The 24685-nt window shown below is 41.5% G+C and overlaps 1 protein-coding gene across 1 annotated transcript in view; it reads left to right on the forward strand.

The window, feature by feature from the left end:
- Positions 1-24685, forward strand: part of LAMA3 (laminin subunit alpha 3) — a 255409-nt gene that overhangs the window by 13005 nt on the left and 217719 nt on the right. Inside the window, exon 2 of the mRNA XM_037031991.1 lies at positions 19085-19237. Coding sequence (XP_036887886.1) covers positions 19085-19237 — 153 coding nt within the window. The remainder of the gene's footprint in view (positions 1-19084; positions 19238-24685) is intronic.

A 24685-nucleotide genomic window follows, 5' to 3' on the forward strand; every position in this document is an offset into this window, starting at 1 on the left:
AATGCAGTTGATTTTTGAATATTGATTTTATATTCTATGACCTTGCCATAATTTTTTTGGTAAATTCTTTACAATTTTTTATATACAGCATTATATGTGCTTAATTTTCTTCCATTTTGTAGAACTTCATTATTATTTTTTAACTCATTCACTTATTCACAACATTTATTAAGTGGCTCCTACGTGCCCAGGCACCATGCTAGATGACCCAGACATAACCTTTCTGTACGTGACTCATTTATTTTTAGCCTAATTTTCTTTAAAGGCCAAGGAAACTCTTATGAGGGAAAATATATTATCACCTCGCTGTCCGTATTATCAAGCCATTCTCACTTAGAGGTAGAAAACCCTGGCTCTGTAATTCTGTGGACATGAGTTTGAATTCTAACTTTACCTGGTCTCTGACCTTGGCAAACTGCATAATCTCCATGTCCTCATATATAAAACAGGATTAATAATAATATCTATCTCACAGGTTTAGTGGGAGGATAAAAATTGCATAGTACATTTCTTGGCACACAGTGCCCAATGAATGCGTTTTTTTCATGGAGTGAAAAAATTCTTAGGTAAAACTTCTAAAGTGGTAAGCTACAAAAATGATTTGTCACAACTGTTATTTAAACATTTTGAGTACACATTATTTTAATGATGAAATGTACATTATATACTGAACATATTTNAACTCTACCTGGTCTCTGACCTTAGAAAATTGCATAATTTCCATGTCCTCATATATAAAACAGGATTAATAATAATATCTATCTCACAGGTTTAGTGGGAGGATAAAAATCGCATAGTACGTTTCTTGGCACACAGTGCCCAATGAATGCGTTTTTTTCATGGAGTGAAAAAATTCTTAGGTAAAACTTCTAAAGTGGTAAGCTACAAAAATGATTTGTCACAACTGTTATTTAAACATTTTGAGTACACATTATTTTAATGATGAAATGTACATTATATACTGAACATATTTGGCATTTTAAATAATCCACAAACATAAAGACTTCCATAACTTTCTATAAAATAGCAATGTTAAATTGTTTTGATGCTATTTAATAACTAGTTTAGATATTATTTATGTAGGGACACATTTCCCACCAGCTAAAGTAACATGTTTTGAAGGAACATATTAACTTTTTAAGGTTAATTTTGGTGATAATATACATCCTTCCAGATCATAAATTTATTTCTGGTTGAGATTTGGATTTTCATGAAACCTATATTAACTCTTGCTTGACATTCTGGAATCATTTGTCTAGTGAGGAAAGGATTTATTACGTGGTACCTCGCTGATCTCAGTCATTGGAACTGCCTCTGATGTGCTGTGTACATGGGTTCCTGGCCAAGGGGCAAGTGGAGGCTGAAATCCAGCCTGGGCAAGGCTGTAACTGCTCAGAGGCAGGGTGCCTTTTTCTGCCTCACAAAATAGAGCTGTTTGTGTGAGCCAGCAGGGCTTTATTAGATACCTCATGCCAACAGGGTGGAACCTGCCCCGGGGAAAGCCAACTCATTGAGTCCCATGTCTTGCCAGTTCCTCAATGTCATAAGCATATTGTTTTCCCTCAGTGGTTTTCCCATTTTAGATGCTCAGAAAACAGATGAGGAATAATAAATAAATATTAGCTAGAGAGAAATATGGGTTTAAATTAGATCATCTGTATACATCTTAACTGTGAAAAGTGGGGAGAAGAAGTAATTCTCCATTGCTTCCAAGTTGCACCATAAACTGTACATACTGTGTGTAGGAGCAATACCAAGTAAAGGAGGTAAAGTGGTGAGAGGGAGATAACTTAGCAGCCAGGGAACTTGCTCCCCTGTTAGTGCAGGGTATTAATTTAACACACACACAGAACACTGATGTTCGGCACTGTTCTTAAGCACCTTACATGTACTGACTTCTTAACCCTCACAATAATTTACAAAAGAGGTACTCTGAGAATGTTCATTTTATTTATTTTTAAGTATATTTTATTGATTGTGCTATTACAGTTGTCTCATCCTCTTCTCCCCTTTATGCTCCTCCACCTGCAAACCCCTTTATTTCAGCATTCCCACCCCTTTAGTTCATGTTCATGGGTTGCATATATGAGTTTTTTGGCTTCCCCATTTCCCATACTATTTTTAACCTTGCCCTATCTCTTTTGTACCTATCATTTATGCTTCTTATTTCCTGTTCCCTTTCCCCCATTCTCCCCCCTCTACCTTCCCACTGATAACCCTCCTGGTGATCTCCATTTCTGTGATTCTGTTCCTGTTCTAGTTGTTTGCTTAATTCGTCTTTGTTTTTTAGGTTCATTGTTAATAGTTATGATTTTGTTGTAATTTTACTGTCCATATTTTTTATCTTCTTTTTTAGATAAGTCCCTTTAACATTTTATATAATTAGGGTTTGCTGACAAAGGAGTTCATTATATGAACTTTTTTAACTTGACCATATCTGGGAAGCACTTTATCTGCCCTTCCATTCTAAATGATAGTTTTGCTGGATAGAGTGATCTTGGATGTAGGTCCTTGCCTTTCATAACTTGGAATACTTCTTTCCAGCCCCTTCTTACCTGCAAGGTTTCTTTTGAAAAATCAGCTGATAGTCTTATGGGAACTCCTTGGTAGGGAAAACTGTCTCATTGTCTCTTGCTGCTTTTAAGCTTCTCTCCTCTTTAATCTTAGGTAATGTAATTATGATGTGCCTTGGTGTGTGCTTCCTTGGGTTCTACTTCTTTGGGACTCTGAGCTTCCTGGACGTCTATTTCCTTTGCCAATTTGGGGAAGTTCTCCCCATTATTTTCCCCCATTATATGTTCAGATAAGTTTTTAATTTCTTGCTCTTCCTCTTCTCCTTTTGGCATCCCTGTGATTCAGATGTTGGAATGTTTAAAGTTGTCCTGGAGGTGTATAAGCCTGTCCTCATTTTTTTTTTTGAATTCTTGTTTCTTCATTCTGTTCCAGTTGAATGTTTATTGCTTCCTTCTGATCCAAACCATGGATTTGAGTCCTGGTTTCCTTCCCTTCACTGTTGGTTCCCTGTATATTTTCCTTTTCATTGCCTAGACTTCCTCCTCTATTTTGTGACCATACTCAACCATTTCTGTGAGCATCCTGATTGCCAGTGTTTTTGAACTGTGCATCTGATAGGTTGGCTATCTTCTCATCACTTAATTCTTTTTCTTGAGTTTTGCTCTGTTCTTTCATTGGGGCCATGTTTCTTTGTCTCGGTGCACCTGTTATGTTGTAAGGGGTAGAGGCATAGGTATTTGCCAGGATGGGGCAATCCACTTCTCTGCATTGTGGCACCATGTGGTGGGCGAGGGGTCAGAGAGGGAACGATGCTGCTTGCTTGGCTCTCTGCCACCTTTCAGTCACTTCCCCCACTAACCACAAGTAAATTGAACCTTTCTTGTTAATTCCTGAGTGGGTTGGTTTGTGTACATTCTAGGAGCCTGTGGGGCCTTCCAAACTCTCCTGTGAGACTGGTAGTTTCTCTGCCACCACAACCCCCACAGGTTTTACAGCCAGAGGTTTTGAGGCTTTAGTTCCCCGTGCTGGAACGCTGGGTTGTGTGGTCTATCTTGCTTCCCTGTTGTTCTTCCCGTTTTATCCACATGTGAATGTGGGCTACTCCACCAGCCACCCTCTTGCCTTGTATCCTCTCTCTCCTGGCTGCCTGTCTCTGCCCCTCCTACCAATCTGGATGAATGTTTCTTCTTTAATTCCTTCATTGTTGGACTTCCATACAGTTCAACTTTCTGGCAGTTCTGTTTTTTTTTTTAACTTGTTGTGGTCCTTGTGTGGTTGTGTGAGGAAGCAAAGCATATCTACCTATGCCACCATCTTGCCNACAGCCAGAGGTTTTGAGGCTTTAGTTCCCCGTGCTGGAACCCTGTGTTGTGTGGTCTATCTTGCTTCCCTGTTGTTCTTCCCGTTTTATCCACATGTGAATGTGGGCTACTCCACCAGCCACCCTCTTGCCTTGCATCCTCTCTCTCCTGGCTGCCTGTCTCTGCCCCTCCTACCAATCTGGATGAATGTTTCTTCTTTAATTCCTTCATTGTTGGACTTCCATACAGTTCAACTTTCTGGCAGTTCTGTTTTTTTTTTTAACTTGTTGTGGTCCTTGTGTGGTTGTGTGAGGAAGCAAAGCATATCTACCTATGCCACCATCTTGCCTGAAAGTCCTGAGCATGTTCATTTTAAATATAAGGAAACTGAAGCACAGAGAGGAGGTTAAATGATTTTTTTTCAAGATCACACAGCTAGCATATAGAAGAGCCAGGTGCTCTGGCTGCTGGTTTCACATTCCTACCTACTGTGCTGCCTCTGCCATGCTAACTACTCCTCCCTCTAGAGTTTCAGCCAAATTTTGCACTGCCTCACTAATTTCATTTATCCCCTTGGAGCCATTTAGTTTCATGTCTGTATCCTTATTAGATCATGAGCTAAGGGCGGGGCCACCTTTCCTGTGCACATCTGTTTCCCCTGTGGCAGCTTGTTGTAGACGCTACATAGTGCTCTTTGAAGAAACATCCAAAGGGCAGCACCAGCATAGAGTTTTCCTCTTACACCGACACCTTGATGGAGGTTCTGTTCAACAAAATGAGTACCTGAATTTCACCTGCCTGCCTTTAGATGTGTTGGATTTCGAAGTAAACGTGTCTGATACAGTGGCTAAGTCCAATGACTAGGTCTTGGCCTCCAGAGCTGGAAGAGGCAAGGAAGGATCATTCCTTCACAGGTTTCTGAGGGAGCATGGTCCTGCTGACAGCTTGATCTTAGACCTATAGCTTCCAGACCTATGAGACAATAAATTTCTCTTCTAAGCCACGCAGTTGGTGGTATTTTGTTTTCACAGCCCTATCTTAGTCTGTTCAGTCTGTCGTAACAAAATACTATAGACTGGGTAGCTTACGAACAACAGAAATTTATTCTCACAGTTCTGGAGGCCAGCAAATCAAGGTATGGGCAGATTCGGTGTCCGAGGACCCACCTCTTAGACTGGGGTCTGTTTGTGTGTCCTCACGTGGTGGGAGGGATGAGGCATCTCTGTGGGGCCTCTTTCATACAGGCACAAATTCCATTCATGCAAGTGGAGCTCTCATCCTAATACCATCGTCTAGGCAGTTAGGTCTCAACATATGAATGTTTTTGGTGGGGGAGACACAAATATTCAGTCCGCAGTGGTAACTTTAGGTTTCAGTGAGATACACAGTCTCTCGGTCAGTCTGCAGTATTTCTTGTCCATTCAGTGAGTGAGCGTTATCTGTGTGTGGCAGAGGGAGGGAGGGGGCGCTGCACGAGGCTCGCTGGGCAGTTGTAGGGTCTCTGCTTTTGAGACTTTGCCATCCGATAACTCAAAGTGTACTCCCTAAATAGAATGAGGAGAGCCTTGGCTGAACATCTGTTTAAGGATCACCCACAGTGGGGTATCCTTACAAATGAAGAACATGTCAAGGGGGCATAAAGTAAGGATGTTGGCAGTTTGGGGATTTGGGGTACCCATGAAACCTGGATCCCTTTTTGCACAGAGCCCAGTGGTAGGATGATTCCCTCACGGGTGAGGACTCTGGGGCTGCATCGGGGGGAGCACCAGTGGGACAGTTAAATGAAAAGTCTGATTCCTTGTGTCCTGAGCTTGGCTCTGCAGTGACTGAGCATTGCTGAGGATTTGGGTGCACAAAAGGCATGGGTGGCAAAGATCCCCTTAATGGCATTTGCATAGTGATTTGATGAGAACACTAGTTTCAGGCTTTCAATTTTCCTACGTGTTCCATCTGTTTCTAAGCAGTTTCTCTGTGTCATTGTGAGAGCTAATCACTTAATGTATCTTTAAAGGGACACTGGTATTGAATGTTTTTAACAGGCCAGAAAAATTAGCAGAAAATGCTGGGAGACCTCATTGGGAAAATCTCTTTGTAAAGTTGCTGTAAACTACTTGATTTTTTTTTTGTTTTATTTCATTATCTTTTAGGTCAACTTAATAGACTTTTAAATAAAAATACAGCTATTGAAGTCATTCTCTCTAATAGCAATGCCCGGACCTGATGAAATTGTTGTTCGTTCTCACTGAGCACCATGCTGGCTTAGACGTAACTTTCTGTACCCCTCACACACTTGGAGTTACCAGCAACCTCATTTTTCTTTGATCAATTACTTGCCTTGGTTCAGAGGTGATGTTTTCACTATAATGACAGTTGCTATATGTAATAACTTAGGAGAATTTTACAATAGCTGAAATAAATCACAGCAGAACTGCTTTGACTAACCAAGGGTCTTCGAAACTATTACTGACATCTTTGTAACCAGTGGTTCTCCATCTTCATAAAATAAAAGGGTCATGTAATAGTGCAACACAAAGGATTGAGATTGGCTGTAGAAAACGATGGCCTTTGCAAGTGTGCTGCACCACAGAAGTGACTTTTAAGGAGGTGGGCAAGGAGTCTGTCTCTAGGTCAAAATTGCATGTATGATTTCTTAGGTCAACCACAGGCAGTTAGGAGGCTCTGACTGGCAGGCCTTACGGTGGATGCAGTCTCCCCATGCCAGCCTTGTACATGGTGAGTATGGTGAGTGCATGGCAGTTTGCTGGAGGGAGCTGCAGTCAAGGATTCAGTCCCCTCTGGACCAGCCACGCTCATGCACCTATCTGCATTTTCAGCCCAGGAACCTCTATTCAAAGGCTGCACATGTGGGCACTTGCTGGGGGCCTCCACTAAGAGCTCTTTTGGGGATGCGGTGACTGAGGCACTTTCCCCCACTCTGCCTCAGTGCTTTTCTACTCCTGTTCCTTTTCTTCTCCTCATCCCCTCCCTCTGGGCCCACAGAAAGGTGGGAGCATTTTGTTTGGGGCACCTGGGCAGTTGAGATAGTTCTCCTGTCATCTGACCCTTGTCTGGTGCCATTGCAAGGGGAAAAATAGAGCTCTGAGGAGCAGACACCTTTTTCTTGCCTGTAGTGCTCCCTGTAAATGAATGAGGTCTTGAATGTCACTTTCCGATTGGCTCATTGTCCTCATTCACCAGCTCAACACCTGGAAGCTTGACCGAAGCTGGTAGAATGTCTTTTGTGGATGATCTCTATCACAGATTCTTATCTTCTAAGGAAATAACTGCTACCTGGAAACACACGTGTGTATGCATCGGTGTGTAATATTTATTGACATCTATGTGCCAAGCACAGAGGAGGGGGATATTGTGAGCTGGGAATACAATTTCAAACACAGCGGGAAAGGTTCCCACCTACATGGAGCTAACATGCTATGGGGAGTCTGCAACCAATTAGTGAACATGTGCAATAATTATAGATTGTTATTGTGTCTTGGAGAGAATAAACAGGATCATGATGGCAATTAATGAAGGGAAGCTTCTTTAGGTTGAGCAGATGGCAAAGCTTGTGTAAGGAGGTGTTGATGTGCAGAGAGTTGAGGGGTGAGAGGAAGTGAGCCCCGTGAGGAGGGTGGGCAGGTGTGTTCCACAAGTGGAAGAATCAACAGGGACAAGGCAGGACATGCTTGGTGTGTCCGAGGAACTCAGAAAGCCGTGCTGCTAGTTGTTTCCTAGTTTGAATGTTATCCTTTTATGAGAACTCTATGTCCTTTCCAGAATTTATAAATACTTCATTATATATTTTTTGTAGGTATTTAGATGCTTTCTGGTCCTCAAAAAATTTAGAGGAGAGAGGAAATTCAAAAGGATGAACAAAATAGTTGAGGGAAATCGGACAATGGGAAAATGAAACAGTAAATGAGTATAATTATTTCGGAATGAGATTAAAATAGTATCAAAAAGAAATGAGAAGAAAAAATGTGGTCTGAGGAATGAGTCAGGTCAGGATAGTATCTGACTCTTAGCAGGTCATTAGTCTATGGTGGAATGAATAAGCTCTCAGGGCAGATGTGTTTTGTAAGTCCGGGCTTTGGGATGAAGCTCTAAAGAGGAAATGCTTTGGGTTTGGGGTGTGGAGTGGCCAGGCGTAAATGTGGCCTGGCCAACCTCGTAAACCTGGGTTTCAGCGCAGACCACTTACATGCAAGTAGAGTTACCAAGCAACTCCTTATTGCCAGTAAAATGCCAACACAACACATAGGAACAAGAGAATAGAGGGAGAAGTAGAAGGAAGAGGACTATATGGAAACCAGTACATATAGATTTTCAAAAACTTACAGAAAGAACTTCTTGGGTTCTTTCAAGAAGGAATCAGCTGATACAACACAATTAAGAGCAGGGCTTGGAATCAGTTGGGCTCTCTTTGAAAGCATCCCTTTCTACGGGCGTGACTTTGAGTGAGTTATTTAACCTCTCTGAGCCTTAGTTTTATCATCCGTACAATACCTCTCAGTTTATAAAGATTCTGAGGACTACATGAAATAAACCATATGCACTTGGAACACAGTATTTAATAACTTTAATTAAAGGTTGTTGGGGAACCTATTTCTGTAAAATTGTCAAAATAACAAGGCATTGATCACAGGGGCCAGGTGTGATGGGTGGAGTAGATTAGGAGAGGGAGGCGTGGTTGCCTGGGAAACCTCTTTGGAATGGCAAGAACTCACGATGAAGAAGCATGTTGTGGCCAGAAGAGCGAGCATCATTTTCTTCTTTGATTTGTCTGTGATGGAAAGATAAGCAAGGAAAGTTGTACCAGAGAGTCCCTGAAACTGGGGAGGCTCCAGCCAAAGATCAGGAAGCTGAGTTAAGCATGGATGGTGCCTCTGAGCCAGAGCAGGCAGGTGGTTCTGGGAGGCCCTTGGGGGATAGAACTAGCAGATTTTCAGTAGAGGAGAAAAAGCGATCTCGATTTAGTTACAGCGTGCTTCCTGATGAGTTCAGTCACACAGGCATCAGTCAGCAGTTTCCTGTTTGCTTTCGTTGAAATCAGGACTTCAGCTTCTGGCATTAAAGGTAAAATTACACACGCATGCACACAGTCCACATCTGTGGCTATTCCTTCACCCCATCACTAATCAAATTTTTAATTGCTTTTTGGCATGGTCCTTCAGATGAGTAACAAAATAGTTTGTGCCACTTAAACTTATTAACTAAGTGAATACATATTAAATGCCTACCCTGTGTTAGATCCCTTTCTAGGCAGTGAACAAGTTCCTGGCTCAGGGTACATACAAGCCAATAAAGATGACAGGAAGAAAGAAGCAGTAAGTGACTCCTCCTCAGAAGAAAAAAGAGGATAAGACAATAGAAATAGATGGTAGAGTGCAATGCTACTTTAAATGGAATTAATAGGAATGACCTCTTGGAAAAGGGACTGAAGTCTGGGAGAAGCCTGTTTCCAGGAGAGGGAACAGCAGGTGCAAAGACCCAGAGGCAGTAACATCCTTGGAGAGAATAAGCAGTGGGAGGGGGAGTGTAGGTTCAGTGGACTGAGTGAGGGGGAAGTGGGAAGTTGTTCATGTTGGGCAGGTTTGCTTATATTCTGATGGAAATAATCTGATAGGAGGATAAACTGAGATGCAGGAGAGTGTGTGTTTAGGGGGTGTGATTGCAGATGCAAAGTCCTTTGGCAGGAGAAACAGGAATCAGTGTGGGGGCTTTGAAGCACAAACAGCTTCTCCACAGCTCTGGGAGGCAAGGCTGGTGTGTGAATAGGAAGATGAGCAAGTTCAGTAAATTATCAGCAGGAGGAAAGTGGGCAGAGGAGGTGTGAGGAGCATGGGGAATGTGTGAAATAATTCCTAGGAGAGTAAGAGGGAACATTATACCAATATAGAAAAAAAGCCCACAGTTTTCAGTTGTCTGTGGATGGAGAAGTTTAAAAGCACATGCCTGGCTCACAGGTGTATGGTGCCCAGGCAGGTGGAGAACACACATTGCTCTTTGGTGTCTCCTTCTGTCTGTAAAAGGATCTCATGAATGTACTCCCCTCATGGATATGTCATGAAAATTAACAGTCAGCATGTGCCAAGTGCAAGTTGCCATGTCTGGCACATGGATCTTTCCTTTTGTTATCAATGCCATCAACGCAGCTACTTCCTCGGCGGCTGCTGCAAGAACCTTCACTTGTGGCCCATCCAGCACATGCCTGTCGCTGTGGTCTCTGTGTTCCAGACTGCAGCGGGCGGAAGAACTGCCGAGGGTGCTTTCTAAATATTTTGATTCCTGGCTTCCGTCAGATATGCTGATTCTGTAGATCCAGAGTAGGGTCCAAATACACACTCATTTACACAGACCCCCAGTAGTTCCTATTGCAGTCTGATTACCCTATGAATGACATCTCCCAACCACTGCATACAATCGGTGGTTTTAGCCCATTTATTACTTTTTAAAATTTTCACCCAAGCATATGTTTTTATTGATTTTTAGAGGAAGAGAGAGAGAGAGACATCGACTGGTTGCCTCCCATACATGCCCTGCCCAGCGACTGAACCCTCAGCCCAGGTGTGTGCCCTGACCTGAGATCAAACCGGCAACCTTTGGTGCACAGGGGTGATACTCCACCCAACTTGACCACCCCAAATGGGCATGTTAGCCCATTTTAACAGAGAAAACAGAGCTCAAGGGAGGCTAAAAATTCAACTAACATTTTGAAGCTGTAACTTGTAGAGGCAGGATTTGAACCTCTGCCATTCTACTCCAAAATGCATCTCTTTGAAATGAATTAAAAGAAAAAACTTCTGGAATTTGGCCTGAATGGGCATAATTTTTGAGTAGCACGTATAAATTTTGCAGACGTTTGCTTATCTGCCTTTAAAAAATACTTGAAATCAACCTTGAACCCCTTGTAATATAGATCGTTTAAACCCCTGTTTTAGGATTCCAGCACAGCAGAAGCACGATGCGTCACCCCCTGTGGGGTGAAACCTGTGTGGGGGCCACAGAACTGGGCACATTCCTGTGCTGTGTAATTGCCCTTCACTCCCTATGTGCAGACATATATTGTCTTCAGAAAATTTACAAACCTTAATCTTGATCTTGATAAACACTGGAAGTGCTTTCGTGCCTCTTAGAGGAAGAAGGTTCTGAACAAGGTCATTGCAAAGGAGTGATTCCAAGATTGGCATGGGTATGCTCCAGAATGTTCTCCACATCAGGGCTCCAGCTGGCTTGGGTTCCGACACTGGAGACAGCACCTTCAAGGCACCTAACCTCAGGAACCTTGGTGGGTGATGGTTAGGAGTAGGGTTCACAGCAGCACAAACGTGCTGATATGAAATGGGGCTATTGATGGATGAGGGTGATTAAATGCTCATTGTTCCAGCTGTTTAGTGCCTGCGATTAAGGGCATGCATCTCAGCTTCTGTCAGACAGGGCTCTCTCTTGAGCGGCATCCCTTTCCACACATCTGGTCATTGGCAGGTGTTTGGAAAATTACATAATTGCTATTGCAGTGAGGCCTCACACTCCATCCGAATCTGAGACAGGACCTCTGCTCCACAGAGCAGCCAGGCCAGGTGGGAAAGTGGGGCTGTGAGTAAACACCACCAGACCTGCAGAGAGGTCCTGGTTCCAGCACATACTGGTTGTGTGGTTTGACCTCCTTAAGCCTTCACTTGTCTTTATGGTTTGAATACTTTGATGTAAACCTCAGAGTGTTGGGAAGTGAAGTGCGGTGTGCCACCTCTAGGCTCCAACACTCTCCTGCTACCTTGATCCCAGCACTTTTTAATAACATGTGTTGTTCAAGTTACTTCTCTTCTCTCCCACTTAGGGGCAGGATCCACTTTTAGTGTTCATTTGTTTGTTTTTGCCCCAGCATTCAATGCTGTGCTCTGCACGTGGTGGGTCATTTGCAAAGGTCGAATAAACGAGTGAATGTTCAAACAGTGAAAGAGAAGTTATGTTAGAGAGCAGTGCTATGATCAGCTGCTAGCATCTTAGAACAAGACAGCGTTTATATTGTGAAAACAGCTACAAAGGATTATACATATGAGGCTTTTAGTTCAGGGGCATCATGAAAAATGTTAGCAACTAGGAGAAACTATTTTTTCTCATCCCGAAAAAGTGCAGGTCACTCTGTGGACCTCTGAGCAAACACTGGCTTATCCTCTGGGGCCCTCCATTCGTGGGATGCAGCTCTTTTTAGTTATCTGAATGGTCTTGTCCTCTTTCTTTTTAGCCCCTTCTATTACATTTGCTGTTTCCCATACAACTAGACTAATATTAGCCTTAGCACAATTCAGAGCATGAGTCCCTTGTCCTGTTTTTCTTTCAGTTTTCTCATCTCTGTCTGGAATAGTGCTGGGCACAGAGCAGTTGATCAATGCAGGTTTGCTGCATGGATGGGTGAATAACTGAACACAAGAGATTCTTTGTTCTTTTTCTGTCCCCCTCATCTCAGACTGCTATCAGTTTTTATCCTGCTTGCACTTATTCATGGCTATTTAAAAAATATTCCAACTCAGGTGGAGAGTTGGATTATAGATTGCTCACGACCTTCAGTTATGATATGATTTCATCATTGGTCCCGGTATGGTCTGCTTTAATATATATGTGGATGGATGGATTTAAAACAGTATGCAGAGCAATCATGAACTTGCTACCAAAACCAAAACTAGGGCCTAGATAATAACTCATGGTTTCCCCACCTCCCATCACTCCATTTCCCATAGTCTGGGGTAACCATCATCCTGACTCCTTTATTCATTTTTCTTTTGTTTTACTTTTATATAGTTTTTTTGTTATACCTGTATATATTTCCAAAAAGTAAGTTCTCTTAACTTTATTGAAAAAGTATATCATGCTTTTTAAAAAAAACTAGTGTTCTATTGGTAAGATTCATCTTATGTTTTCATGTTATTGTATGTATTTATTTATTCATTATTGTTCATATATTTATTCATTGTGTGAACATATCACTGTTGATTTATTCACAGTCTGTAGGCTGGAAAATTAGGTTATTCCCAGAATTTTGCTTTTGTGAACAGTGCTGCTATGACTGACACCATGATTTCTTGAACATGATGCCATCAAATTTGTGCAAGAGTTTCTTTTTGGGTTATGAACTTGAGAGTAGAATTTCTGGGTCACAGGAAATGTAAATTTTTGACTTTTGAAGGTAATGTCAAAACAGTTTTCAACGTCTCTGTACCAGTTCATACTCCTACCACATCCTTTCCAATACTTGCTCTCCTTAAACTTTCAGTTTGGTCCTACTGAGCATATAGCACTGTGGTCTGCCTTGATCAGTAATGACGGTGACTGTGAACATTTCTTCAAATGTTTATTGACATGCATTTCCTCTTCCGTAAAATGCCTATTCCTACTTTTGCCCATTTTCTGTTGAACTGTTTATACTTCCCTTATTGATTTGTAGCAGTTTGGTATATATTTCTGAGAAGACTTCTTTACTGATTTTGTATTCTTTGTTTAGTTATTGATTCTTTGTTATAACAAATCATCCCAAAATTTAGTGGCTTAAAACAGTGACAAATTATTATATTTTTCTCACAATTCTGAGACTGGGTTCAGCTGGGTGGTTCTTCTGTTTCATGTGGTGTTAATCAGGGTAACTCAGTTGCACTTAGCTGCTGGCTAGCATGGACTAGATGGTCAAAGAAGGCTTCACCAATGTGTTACATGTCTCAGAGCTCTTCAATGTGTCCTCTTCATTTGGTCACCTTGGGCTTTTTCACGGATTGGTAGTTTGGGGGTAGTTGGACTTCTTACCTAGAGGCTGGTTTCCAAGAGGAAGAAAGCCAAATGTGCCAGTTGTCTTAAGGCTTGACTTGAAAATTCTACAGTGATAGTTCTACTACAACAAAGAAAATAATATGTCGGTTTGGGGCCAATGGGAAAGAATTGCTTCTAAGGTAAATGGCCTCCACTTCTTGATGGGTGACATGGCAGGCACATAGAGAAAATAAATGGGTGGCGCCCATGATTGGAGATGACCTGCCACTTATGTATTGTGAATATTTTTCAGTTTGTAATTTTCTTTCTACTCTTCAAGGTGTCTTTCATGAACCGATATTCTTAATTTTAATATAGTCAATATTCTTAATTTAATATTATCTTTTAATATAATGCTTTTTAAATCTTTTTAGAGAAAGGTTTCCTTACTCCAAGTTTACCTTTATTTTTTACTATGAGACTTTGATTTCTGATATTTAAATTCTTAATTTATTTGAAGTTAATTTTTGTGGTTTGAGTAGGAATTTTATTCTTTTCATTGCATATAGATTAGCCCTCCTTTCCCTATGGATCTCACAGACCATCTTTGTTATGCACTAAGGCGTTATACACTAAAATGCATGTGTCTGTTTTTGGCTTCTGTCTTCTGTCCCATAGAGCTGCTTGTCTCGTCTTGCCCTGTCTCAATTATGGTAGTTTCATAATAAGCCCTAATACCTTGAAGGGCTGTTTTCACTGGTCATCTTCAAAAACATTCAGGATTTGGTTGATCCTTTACTGTTTCAGTGAATTTTAGAAGTATCTTATTGTGTTCCAAGAGAAGCTCTATTGAGATTTTTGTTGGAATTGTGTTGACTTTATAGATCAATTTGGGGAAGAACTAACAAGTGTTCAATATTATCTTTCTGGTCAAGAAAATGATATCTCTTCATTTATTTATTTACGTTTTCCCTAATAAAGATTAAAATTGTATTTCTTTTTTTTTTAAGATTTTATTTATTTATTTATCTTTAGAGGGGAAAGAGAGAGGGAGAGAAACATCAATGTATGGTTGCCTTTCGTGCGTCCCCTGCTGGGAGTTGGCCTGCAGGGAACCGGCCTGCAACCCAGGCATGTGCCCTGACTGGGAATCAAACCGCAATCATCTGGTTCACAGGCCCGCGCTCAATCCACTGAGCTACACCAGCCAGGGCTAAAATTGTATTTCTTAAAATTCTTTTGAGATACTTAATGTTCTCTGATACTACTATAAGAATGTTTTCCCTTTATTTGTATTTTCTAGTCGTTTGCTGCTGTTGAAATGTAGTGACTTGGTAAATGAACTTTATATTCAGCCACCTTGTGCTCTCTCCAAGTAGTTTCATTTTTTCTCAGTAGCTTCATTTGAGGTTTTAATGTAAATAATTTTATCATCTACCAATAATACCAGCTTTATTTTCTCTACTCCAAATGCCATTTCTCTGTCTTCTGTTCAGCTCTTTAAAAAATCCTCCTTATCCTTGTCTTTTTTGCCCAGTTTCCACTTTCAATTCACGTTGAAAACAGAAAATTGAATCGGAAGTGGCTGAAACTTACAGAGACATAAGACCTTTCCTTTGTGCATCCACACAGAGCAATCACGTGATCTTACGTGTTTATCGGAAGATGTGGGTACAGAAAAGTGAATGTAGCCTTTTGTAGTGATACCCATGGGAAGAAAAGGACTGCCCCCATGATCTGTCCTATGAGAAGGCCCGTGAATTCTTTCCTCCTTTGCTCCAAAATTTTTATTTGAAAACTGTTATCAGTGATTGCATTAAAAAAGCAGCCATAGGTTATTTTCTCTTAAAGTCCTACTTCTCAGTGCCAAGACCCTTCCTTCAGAGATTGGTCATAGTGTTGCCCTCCCTGAGAAGGTTCTTCCATCCTAGGCCTGCCCATCCATGCAGCATTTCCACATATACTTAAATCTCCATGAAGATCTCAGGGAAAAATTATTTGGAAGGATGAATAGAGTTTTTAACATTTTTAGAAGTATTTTTCTGATTTTTTCACTTTAAAATCCACATTCCAATTTCCTTCAAGGTACTACTAAATTTTTTTGAGTCTTCACATAAGTTGATTTGCAGTAAATGTGACATTTGAGGTGTAGGATGAAAAATCACTGAAACTCCAGGAAGAAAATAAATGAAAGAAAAGAGAAGGAATATTTTAGTAAGTTTTTGAATTAAAAACTCTCAGCCTGACCATTTAACAGTATTTTTTAAAAGTTAGACTTCCTAATATTAGTTTTTAAATGTATAATTATTTTTAGACTACGTTTTCTTTTTCAAGAAAAAAGGATATGCTATACTTTAGCTTGTTATTGTTTAACCTAAGCTTGTGGAATCTTTGTTAGAACTTTTATTCGACATGGCAAAATGAAGTATCAGTTAACCTTGGCTAATATACACAGTTAATCTAGATCAACCATTAACTCTGGAATTATTGGTTTTAGAAGTTATTTCTGATAGTCTTGGCTGTCAAGGCTTTTTCTGGTGACATGTGTAGAGAAAGAAACAGATGGTTTTGTTCATTTTTATTACTCAGGAAGAGTTCACTGCTAGGTATTCGTCTTTAACTTGTATCTTTATGTCCTGAAGTTTCCAAGAGTTGGTGTTGACACTAACTTGGATAATTGCAATGCTCTCAGGGAAGGCTGTAGGTATAAGTTTGCTTCTTTCCCACCTCCTAGGAGGTGGTTATACCTTAAGGTAATTTCATTTGAGAGCAGATTGGTTCAGCATGTGAAGAATACCATTGGGTAAGCATGATCCTTTGACCCAGTTAAAATATATTCAATATATTAGAAAGGCCTATGTTCAGCTTTCTAGTTTGTAATGGCTATAAAATTCTGCATTGCTACAAGCAAATAAACACACAAAACAGAATCAAGTGATTCTGCCTACCAAAAAAGAGTAATTCCGTAAGAAGTTAGTGATGATAATGCCAAACAGATAATCACCCCAGGTAGGCATGGATTCCCATTTACGAATGAAATTAACTGCCAACTTCTCACTCTGGTATCCAGAGCCCGGCATGTCTCTCCCATATGCCTTTTATTACATATGCTATTGTTAAGCTAGAGCAGCTGGCCTCTGTTCCTCCACAGGACACCTCCCCTGTTGGCTGCTCACTGCCCCTGAAAGTCCTGTCCTCATAGGAAGCTTAAAATCCACCTCTTCCACCCTGCTTTCCCCAACTCCCTGGAATATCTATTGTCTTTGACCCAGCAGTCTATACTGGATGAAAGTACCCCACTTCCCTTATGGTAACTAGTATATAGTAGCTCTCCTTTATTCACAGTTTTGCTTTCTGTGGTTTTAGTTATCTGCAGTCACTATAGTCTGAAGATATTAAATGGGACATTCCGGGAATAAAGAATTCATAAGTTTTCAATTGCATGCCATTCTGAGTCTCAGGATGAAATCCTATGCCATGTTGTCCAGCATGTGAATCATCCCTCTGTCCGGTGCCTCTATGTTGTGGACACTTCCCACCCGTTAGTTAGTAGCTCCCATCTTGATTATCAGATCGACAGCCTCAGGTACCAGGTACCGCCATGCTTGTTTTCATGTAAACTTTATTTTGCTTAAAAATAGTCCCCAACACTATTATTCCCTGAAGTGCAAGAGTAGTGATGCTGGCAATTCAGATGCCAAAAAGAAGTTGTAAAGTTCTCCTTCCAAGTGAGAAGGTGAAAGTTCTTNGCCTCTAGGTTGTGGACACTTCCCACCCATTAGTTAGTAGCTCCCATCTTGATTATCAGATCGACAGCCTCAGGTACCAGGTACCGCCATGCTTGTTTTCATGTAAACTTTATTTTGCTTAAAAATAGTCCTCAAGACTATTATTCCCTGAAGTGCAAGAGTAGTGATGCTGGCAATCCAGATGCCAAAAAGAAGTTGTAAAGTTCTCCTTCCAAGTGAGAAGGTGAAAGTTCTTGACTTAAGGAAAGACAAAAATTGTATGGTGAGATTGCTGAGGTCTATGGTAAGAACCCATCTTCTATCTGTGAAGGCAAAAGAAATCTGTACCAGTCTTGTTGTGGCACTTCCAACTGCAGAAGTTATAGCCACAGTGTGTGATAAACCCTTAGTTAAGCTGGAAGAGGTATTGAACTTATGGAAGACATGAACACGAAGCAGGTTATGATTGACGGCAGCATATTGTGTCAGAAAGCATCGAGCCTGTTACAAAGACTTCAACAAGGAATCTCTGGGAACAAGTTGTTCACCCACCTCAGTTCTTGAGTTCTGGCTAAGAGAAGAATTCAGAGCCAAGACTCAAATTATAAGAGAAAGTTTATTTAGAAATTCATAGAAGAAGTGAGCCATCAAGAAATGGGTTGAGGAAGCAAATTACCACAAAGAAGTGCCCTTGGAACTTAGGAGTGAGAGAGAAAGGAGAGAGAGGGGAAGGAGAAAGGTGGAGGGGGAAGGGGTCAGAGAGGGAGAGAATGAGAGAGAACCCTGGAGAAAGAAGGGGGAGGGGAAAGGCTGTGAGTTGGGGGACAGGGGGCATACTCCACAGAGAGAGCCTGGCAGGGTCCCTAGACCTAGAGCTTTTATCTGAAGACCTCAGGGGAGAATCTCAATAGAATATTCATCGGCTTCCCAGGTGTGCCCCCTCATGGTCTCCACTGATTGGTCAGCAGCAGGGAGTCATTAATCAAGCTGGTCATAAAGTTACCCATGGTGTTACTCCATCTGATTCTGCTGCTTCTCTGGTACTGGAGCTGAAACACAGCTGAAGCCTAGATGTCATCTTCCAGGAGTTAATGCTTAAGGGAACAGTCATGCAAGGGCTTATATTTTTGCCAGTTGCTAGGCACCTAGGGGTCTCTGTCCTGGTGACCCTCTGCACCTGGACCATTGTTCCTGGTCTGCTTATGCCTGTGTCTCATTGTCTACTACAAAATAACCATGTGCACATATTTTTATTACAGTATTTTTTTTACAATCGCTCTATTTTATTATTAAATGTTAGTCTCATTCACAAATTGAACTTTATCATTGGTATGTATAAGAGAAAATGTAGTAGAGTTCAGTACTATGTGTGGTTTCATGCATCCACTGGAAGTCTTGGATTGTATCCCCGACATGTAAGGGGGACTATTGTACTTTACACCTCCATTGGGATTGTATCCCAGTGCCTGACACAGAATTTGCACCAAGTAGCATATAAGCAATACAAAGAATTTGCTGAAGGAAAAGATCTTTGCATGCCAAGTGCAACAGTATCTTCTTACAGTTTCACTCAGAACAAGAATCACAAAGCTGTAAAAGATGGAAGCTAAATAGAATCTGTATCTGAGAAACACAACACAGAGAAGTATAAATAGGTGATGTGGTTTAAGATCAAATGAAGGAGAAAGCCTTACTACTGTCTTCAGAGAGCGGTCTTTGTTTTAGATATCTTTTTAAACAAATCGATAAGACAAAATTACTTGAACATAAAAAGGAACTTTCTTTTTCTTTTTTTTAAATCAGGGGCAGTTCTGCGACTACTGCAATTCTGAGGACCCCAGGAAAGCACATCCAGCCACCAATGCAATCGATGGATCTGAACGCTGGTGGCAAAGCCCTCCTCTCTCCGCAGGCACACGGTACAACCAAGTCAACGTCACCTTGGATCTAGGGCAGGTAAGGTCTACTTCCAACTGCAATGAGGGAAATTCATTTGGACCATTGTTTTGGTGGTGATTCTGATATAATAATAATTATTTTAACACACAAACTTCAGTTTTAATGCATTAATCGTTGAAAAGCCTGTTACATTAATATTTGCATCCCTCAACACCCAGTATGGTGCCTGTGAGCAATGCAGACATTTATGCCTGCCTGGTAAATGAGCTAAGAAATCATTGTAAATAGACTTCCACCAAGATGGAGGCATAGGTGGAAACACTGTGCCTTCTCCCACAACCAAGTTTGAACAACAAAGGTTTGGAGAACAAAGACACAGCCAAAGGACAGAAAATTGAATTGTACAGAAGTCAGACTACATGTAACCATGCAACCCGGATGGTAAGAGGGGCGGAGCCAGCAGCGGAGCAGGGTGGGGCAGGACAGATCCCCCCCCAACCTAGGCGCACAAGTGGCCCTGACCCAGTCAGGGTGTGGGGCAGACTGACCACGGTCGCACATTCGTGCACAGTGAGAGGGACCATGCAGGCCCCAGGGGATGAGGGCTGATGGCGGTGGCACACTCGCGTGCAGTGGGATGAAACGCGTGGACCCGGTGACAGTGGCAGCTGTGGGACCGGTGGGGGCCTTGGCGGGAGGCGGCAGACAGGACGCCATTGCTCCTCTTTGACCCCACCCCCACATACAACGTCACAACCCAGCGACTTAGTTGCCCTGCTCTAGTGAACACCTTAGGGCTCTGATCCTGCTACGCAACAGGCACGAACAGCCCAAAAGATGGTGCAAGAAGAACTCAAAGTCCCAGAGCCAATAACTCTAAGCGACCAAGAAATTGCCAGCCTCTCAGAAGCACAATTCAAGACACTATTTATCAGGATGCTCACAGAACTGGTTGATTATAGTCACAAATTAGAGGAACATATGAAGGCTAAACTAATTGAAATGAAGGGAGATGTCCAGGAAACCAATAGCGATGGAAAGGAAACTGGGACTCAAATCAATGGAATGGACCAGAAGGAAGAACTAAACATCCGACCAGAAAGGAATGAAGAAATGAGAATTCAAAAAAATGAGGAGAGGCTTAGGAACCTCCAGGACATCTTTAAACGTTCCAACATCCGGATTATAGGGGTACCAGAAGGGGGAAAGAAACAGCCACGAGTGGAAAACTTATTTGAACAAATAATAAAGGAGAACTTCCCCAGTCTGGCAAAGGAAATAGACTTCCAGGAAATCCAGGAAGCTCAGAGAGTCCCAAAGAAGTTGGACCCAAGAAGGAACACACCAAGGCACATCATAATTACATTAGCCAAGACTAAAATGAAGGAGAGAATCCTAGAAGCAGCAAGAGATAAGGGGACAGTCACCTACAAAGGAGTACCCATCAGACTGTCAGCGGATTTCTCAAAAGAGACCTTACAGGCAAGAAGGGGCTGGAAAGAAGTATTCCAAGTCATGAAATCCAAAGACCTACAGCCAAGATTGCTTTATCCAGCAAAACTTTCATTTAGAATGGAAGGACAGATAAAGTGCTTCTCAGATAAGGTCAAGTTCAAGGAGTTCATCATCACCAAGCCCCTATTATATGAAATGCTAAAGGGACTTATATAAGAAAAAGAAGGTGAAAAATATGAACAGTGAAAGGACAGCAAACTCACAGTTATTAACAACCACACCTAAAACAAAAGCAAACCAAGAAGACAGCTAGATCAGGAGTGGAACCATAGAAATGAAGAACACATGGAGGGTTAGCAACAGGGGGGTGGGAGGAGGAGAAGGGGGGAGAAGGCACAGAAAATAGCATAGAGGGTAGGTAGAAAATAGATAGGGGGAGGGCAAGAATAGTGGGGGAAATATAGAATCTAAAGAATTTGAGACACGTGGTTATAAACTAGGGGGGAGAATGGTGGGGGAGGGAGTGTGCGGGTGGAGGGGAATGAAGGGGGGAATAGAACAACTATAATGGTATAATCAATAAAATATATGTATATAGAAAGAAATCATTGTAAATAGTTTCACTGGTGAAGATAATTTTTATTATTATTCTTATTGTGGTAAAATATATGTAACATAAATTTTGCCATCTTGACCATTTTTAAATGGCTCAGTAGTGTTGAGTACATTCACATTGTTGTGCAACTGACCTCCAGAAACCTATTATTCTTGTACAACTGACACTGTACCCATTAAACACTAACTCCCATGTCCCCATCCTCCCGCCCCTGAGAATCACCGTCCTACTTTGTGTCTCTATGAGTTTGACTCCTCTAGGTGGCTCATATAAGTGGAGTTGTGCAGTGTTTGTCATTTTGTGACTGGCTTTTTTTTTTCACTTAGTATATAATGTATTTGTGGTTCACCCATGTTGTATGTATCATGTATCAGAATTTCTTTTAATAAGGCTGCATAATATTCCATTGTATGTGTACGCCACATTTTGCTTACCCCTTCCTCTGCCAGCAGGCCCTTGGGCTGCTGTGATTAATGCTGCTACAAACATTGCTATGGCCAAGATATTTTTATAGCATTGTCTTTCCTGGAAATTCTGCCTCTGAACACTTACTGCCCTAGTTTGGGGCCCTGTTTGGCCAGCTGTTTCACAACAGAACGTGACTGCAGGCCTGTACTCCTCGGGTAAGGCAGGATGGCCCCAGGATGCCTGCCCCATGGTGTACATGCTGGATATAATCCTCTCCTTTGAGTGTGGGCTGCACTGTAAATATGGTAGATGTCCTGCCTGTGATTGGTTGGCATTATTTGACAAAGATGAAGAGATTTTGTGTATGTGTTTCAGGTCCCAAGTCAGTTGATCAAAAGGGAGTTTATCCTGGGGGACCTCTTCTAATTAGGAAAGCTCTTAGCCCTACCTAAAGGGTAGAGATTCAAAGCGTGGGAAGGTTTCCCACTGACACTGAAAAAGAAAACTGCCATGTTGCAAACTGCCTGTAGAATTGGCGAGGGCCTGGAAGCTGGTTTCTAGAAGCTGAGAGTGGTTCCAGCCAAAAGTCAGCCAAAAAGTGGGGACCTCGTCCCTACAACCACGAGGAACTGGATCTTGCCAACAATGTCTGGCGACTTGGAAATGGTTCTACCCAGTCATCCAGCTTGACTGGAGCCTTGACCCGAGCAGAGAACCTCGTCATGCCATGCTCAGACTCCTGACCTACAGAACTACAAGACAACAAATAGATGTTATTTTAAGCCAGCAGGTGTGCGGCAATTTGTTAGGCAGCAATAGAAAATGAATGTACCTTCTTATTTCTTTGTTCAAGCCAGGCATGGAGTGCCTCCTGTCTATTCTATCCTATTCCTTTAACAGATATTTATTGAGTTCCTTCTATGTGTCAGTCACCGTTCTAGGCCTTTGGGACATATGAGGGAACAACAGAGATGAAGATTCCTCCCTTCATGGCATTTAGATTCCAGTTTGGGAGATAGCCAACAAAATATACATAATAAATAAATAAATATGCTATGTTAGAAGCTGATAAGAGCTCTAGAAAAGTAAAAAAGTAGATCACGAGAAAAAGATCATGAGTGCTAGAGCCAGGGGTATTTGTAGTCTAGGATGGTCAGGAGAGGGCTTACTGAGGAAGGGCTTGAGGCAGGTGAAGGAGCTGGTCATGTAATCTGTCACCGAGACAGAGAGATCAGCCCTGAAAAGTCCCTACGGTAGGGGCTGTCTGGAAAGTGCAAGGAGTAGCATGGAGGCCAGAGTGGCTGGAGCAAAGTGAGGGGGGGAAGGTGGTGGTAGAGGAGTTCAGGGGGATGATAGACAAGACGAGATCACACCGGGCCCCGTAGACCGTATGAGGACTTGGGCTTTTCAGTGAAATGAGGGTCATTACAGAGTTTCAAGCAGAGGAATGATATGACTGGATTTATATTTAAAAGGGATTTTTCTGGCTGTTCTCTTGAGGATTATGGAGGGGCAAGTGTAGAAGCTCATTGGGAGACTGTCGCAATAATCCACGGGTGGCGGTGGAAGTGGGTGTTTGGATTCCAGGTGTCCTTTGGAGATAGAGCTGCCACAACTTCCTGATGGACTGAATGGGGAGTATGAAAGAATGTAGGGTTCAGGGACGATTCCCAAGACTTTTGGTCTCCGCAGGTGGAACTGCTGTTTAGTGAGATGTTGCAGACTATGGGAGTTACTTTGGACGTGCTATGACTGAAGTACCATTTGGACGTCCAAGTGGAGATGTGGCCTAAGCACTTGGAGATAGGAGTCTGGAAAGCTGTCTGGGCTGCAGACAGACATTGGTCACAGATTTCTTTAGGATTCATCCTGTTAGGATTTTCTAGCTTCTTGAATCTGTAGGTTTATAACTTTCACCAACTTTGGGCAGTTCCCACCTGTGTTGAGGTATAATTGACAAATAAAATTGTATATATCTAAAGTGTACAACATGATGGTTTGATACATAATTTGTGAAATGATTACCACAATGACGTTAACACATTTATCACCTCACATATTTTACATGTTTACCTTTTCTGTGAGTGTGTGGTGAGAACATTGAGATCTACTCCTGGTAAAGTATACAATACAGTACTATTAACTATAGTCACTATGCTGTGCATTAGATCTTCAAAACTTACTCATTTTTACAACAGAAAGATGGTATCCTTTGATTAGCATTTCTCCGTCCCCCCACTCTCCAGTCCCTGGTATCCACCAGTCTACATTCTGCTGTGTCTATTTGTATGAGTTCAACCATTTTTTAAAAGATTCCACATACCAATAAGTGAGATTATATATCATTTGTCTTCCTTCATCTGGCTCATTTCTCTTAGCTTCATGTCCCCTAAGCTCATCCATGCTGTCATAAATGGCAGGATTTCAGTCATTATTTCTTTAAATATCCTTTCAGCCTCTCTCTCTTCTCTCTGTGTGAGATTCTGAAGATATAATTGTTAGATCTTTTATTATCGTTCCACAGGCCCCTGGGTCTCTCTTAATTTTTTATTCAGTTGATTTTCTTGTATTTTTCAGATTAGGTAATTGTATTGTTTTATTTTCAGTTCACTGAGTATTTTCTCTTTTATATTTGTTCTGATATCTAGTTCTTCTAGTGAGTTTGATTTAGTTATTTTATTTTTCAGTTCTATAGTTTCCACTTGGTTCTTTTAAAGTATTTTTTAAAATTTCTTGGCTGAGATTTTACATATTTTCATTTACTTAACAAATATTTGTACTTACTCATGGAAGCATTTTTATGATTGCTGAATTAGTCATAACAACTCAAATGTCCTTCAGTTGATGAGTAAATAAACCAAGTATGGTACATTCATACAATGGAATGTTAGTCAACAATCTAAAGGAATGAATTTCTACTGAACGCTGCGATATGAATGAACCTTGAAAACATTATTGTATGTGAAAGAAGCCAGTCACAAGACTACGCATCTTATGATTCCATGTATGTGCAATGTCAAGATAGA

Source organism: Sturnira hondurensis, unplaced genomic scaffold, assembly GCF_014824575.4.
Source record: "Sturnira hondurensis isolate 20B ecotype Veracruz unplaced genomic scaffold, ASM1482457v3 Scaffold0001872, whole genome shotgun sequence".
Lineage (NCBI taxonomy): Eukaryota > Metazoa > Chordata > Mammalia > Chiroptera > Phyllostomidae > Sturnira > Sturnira hondurensis.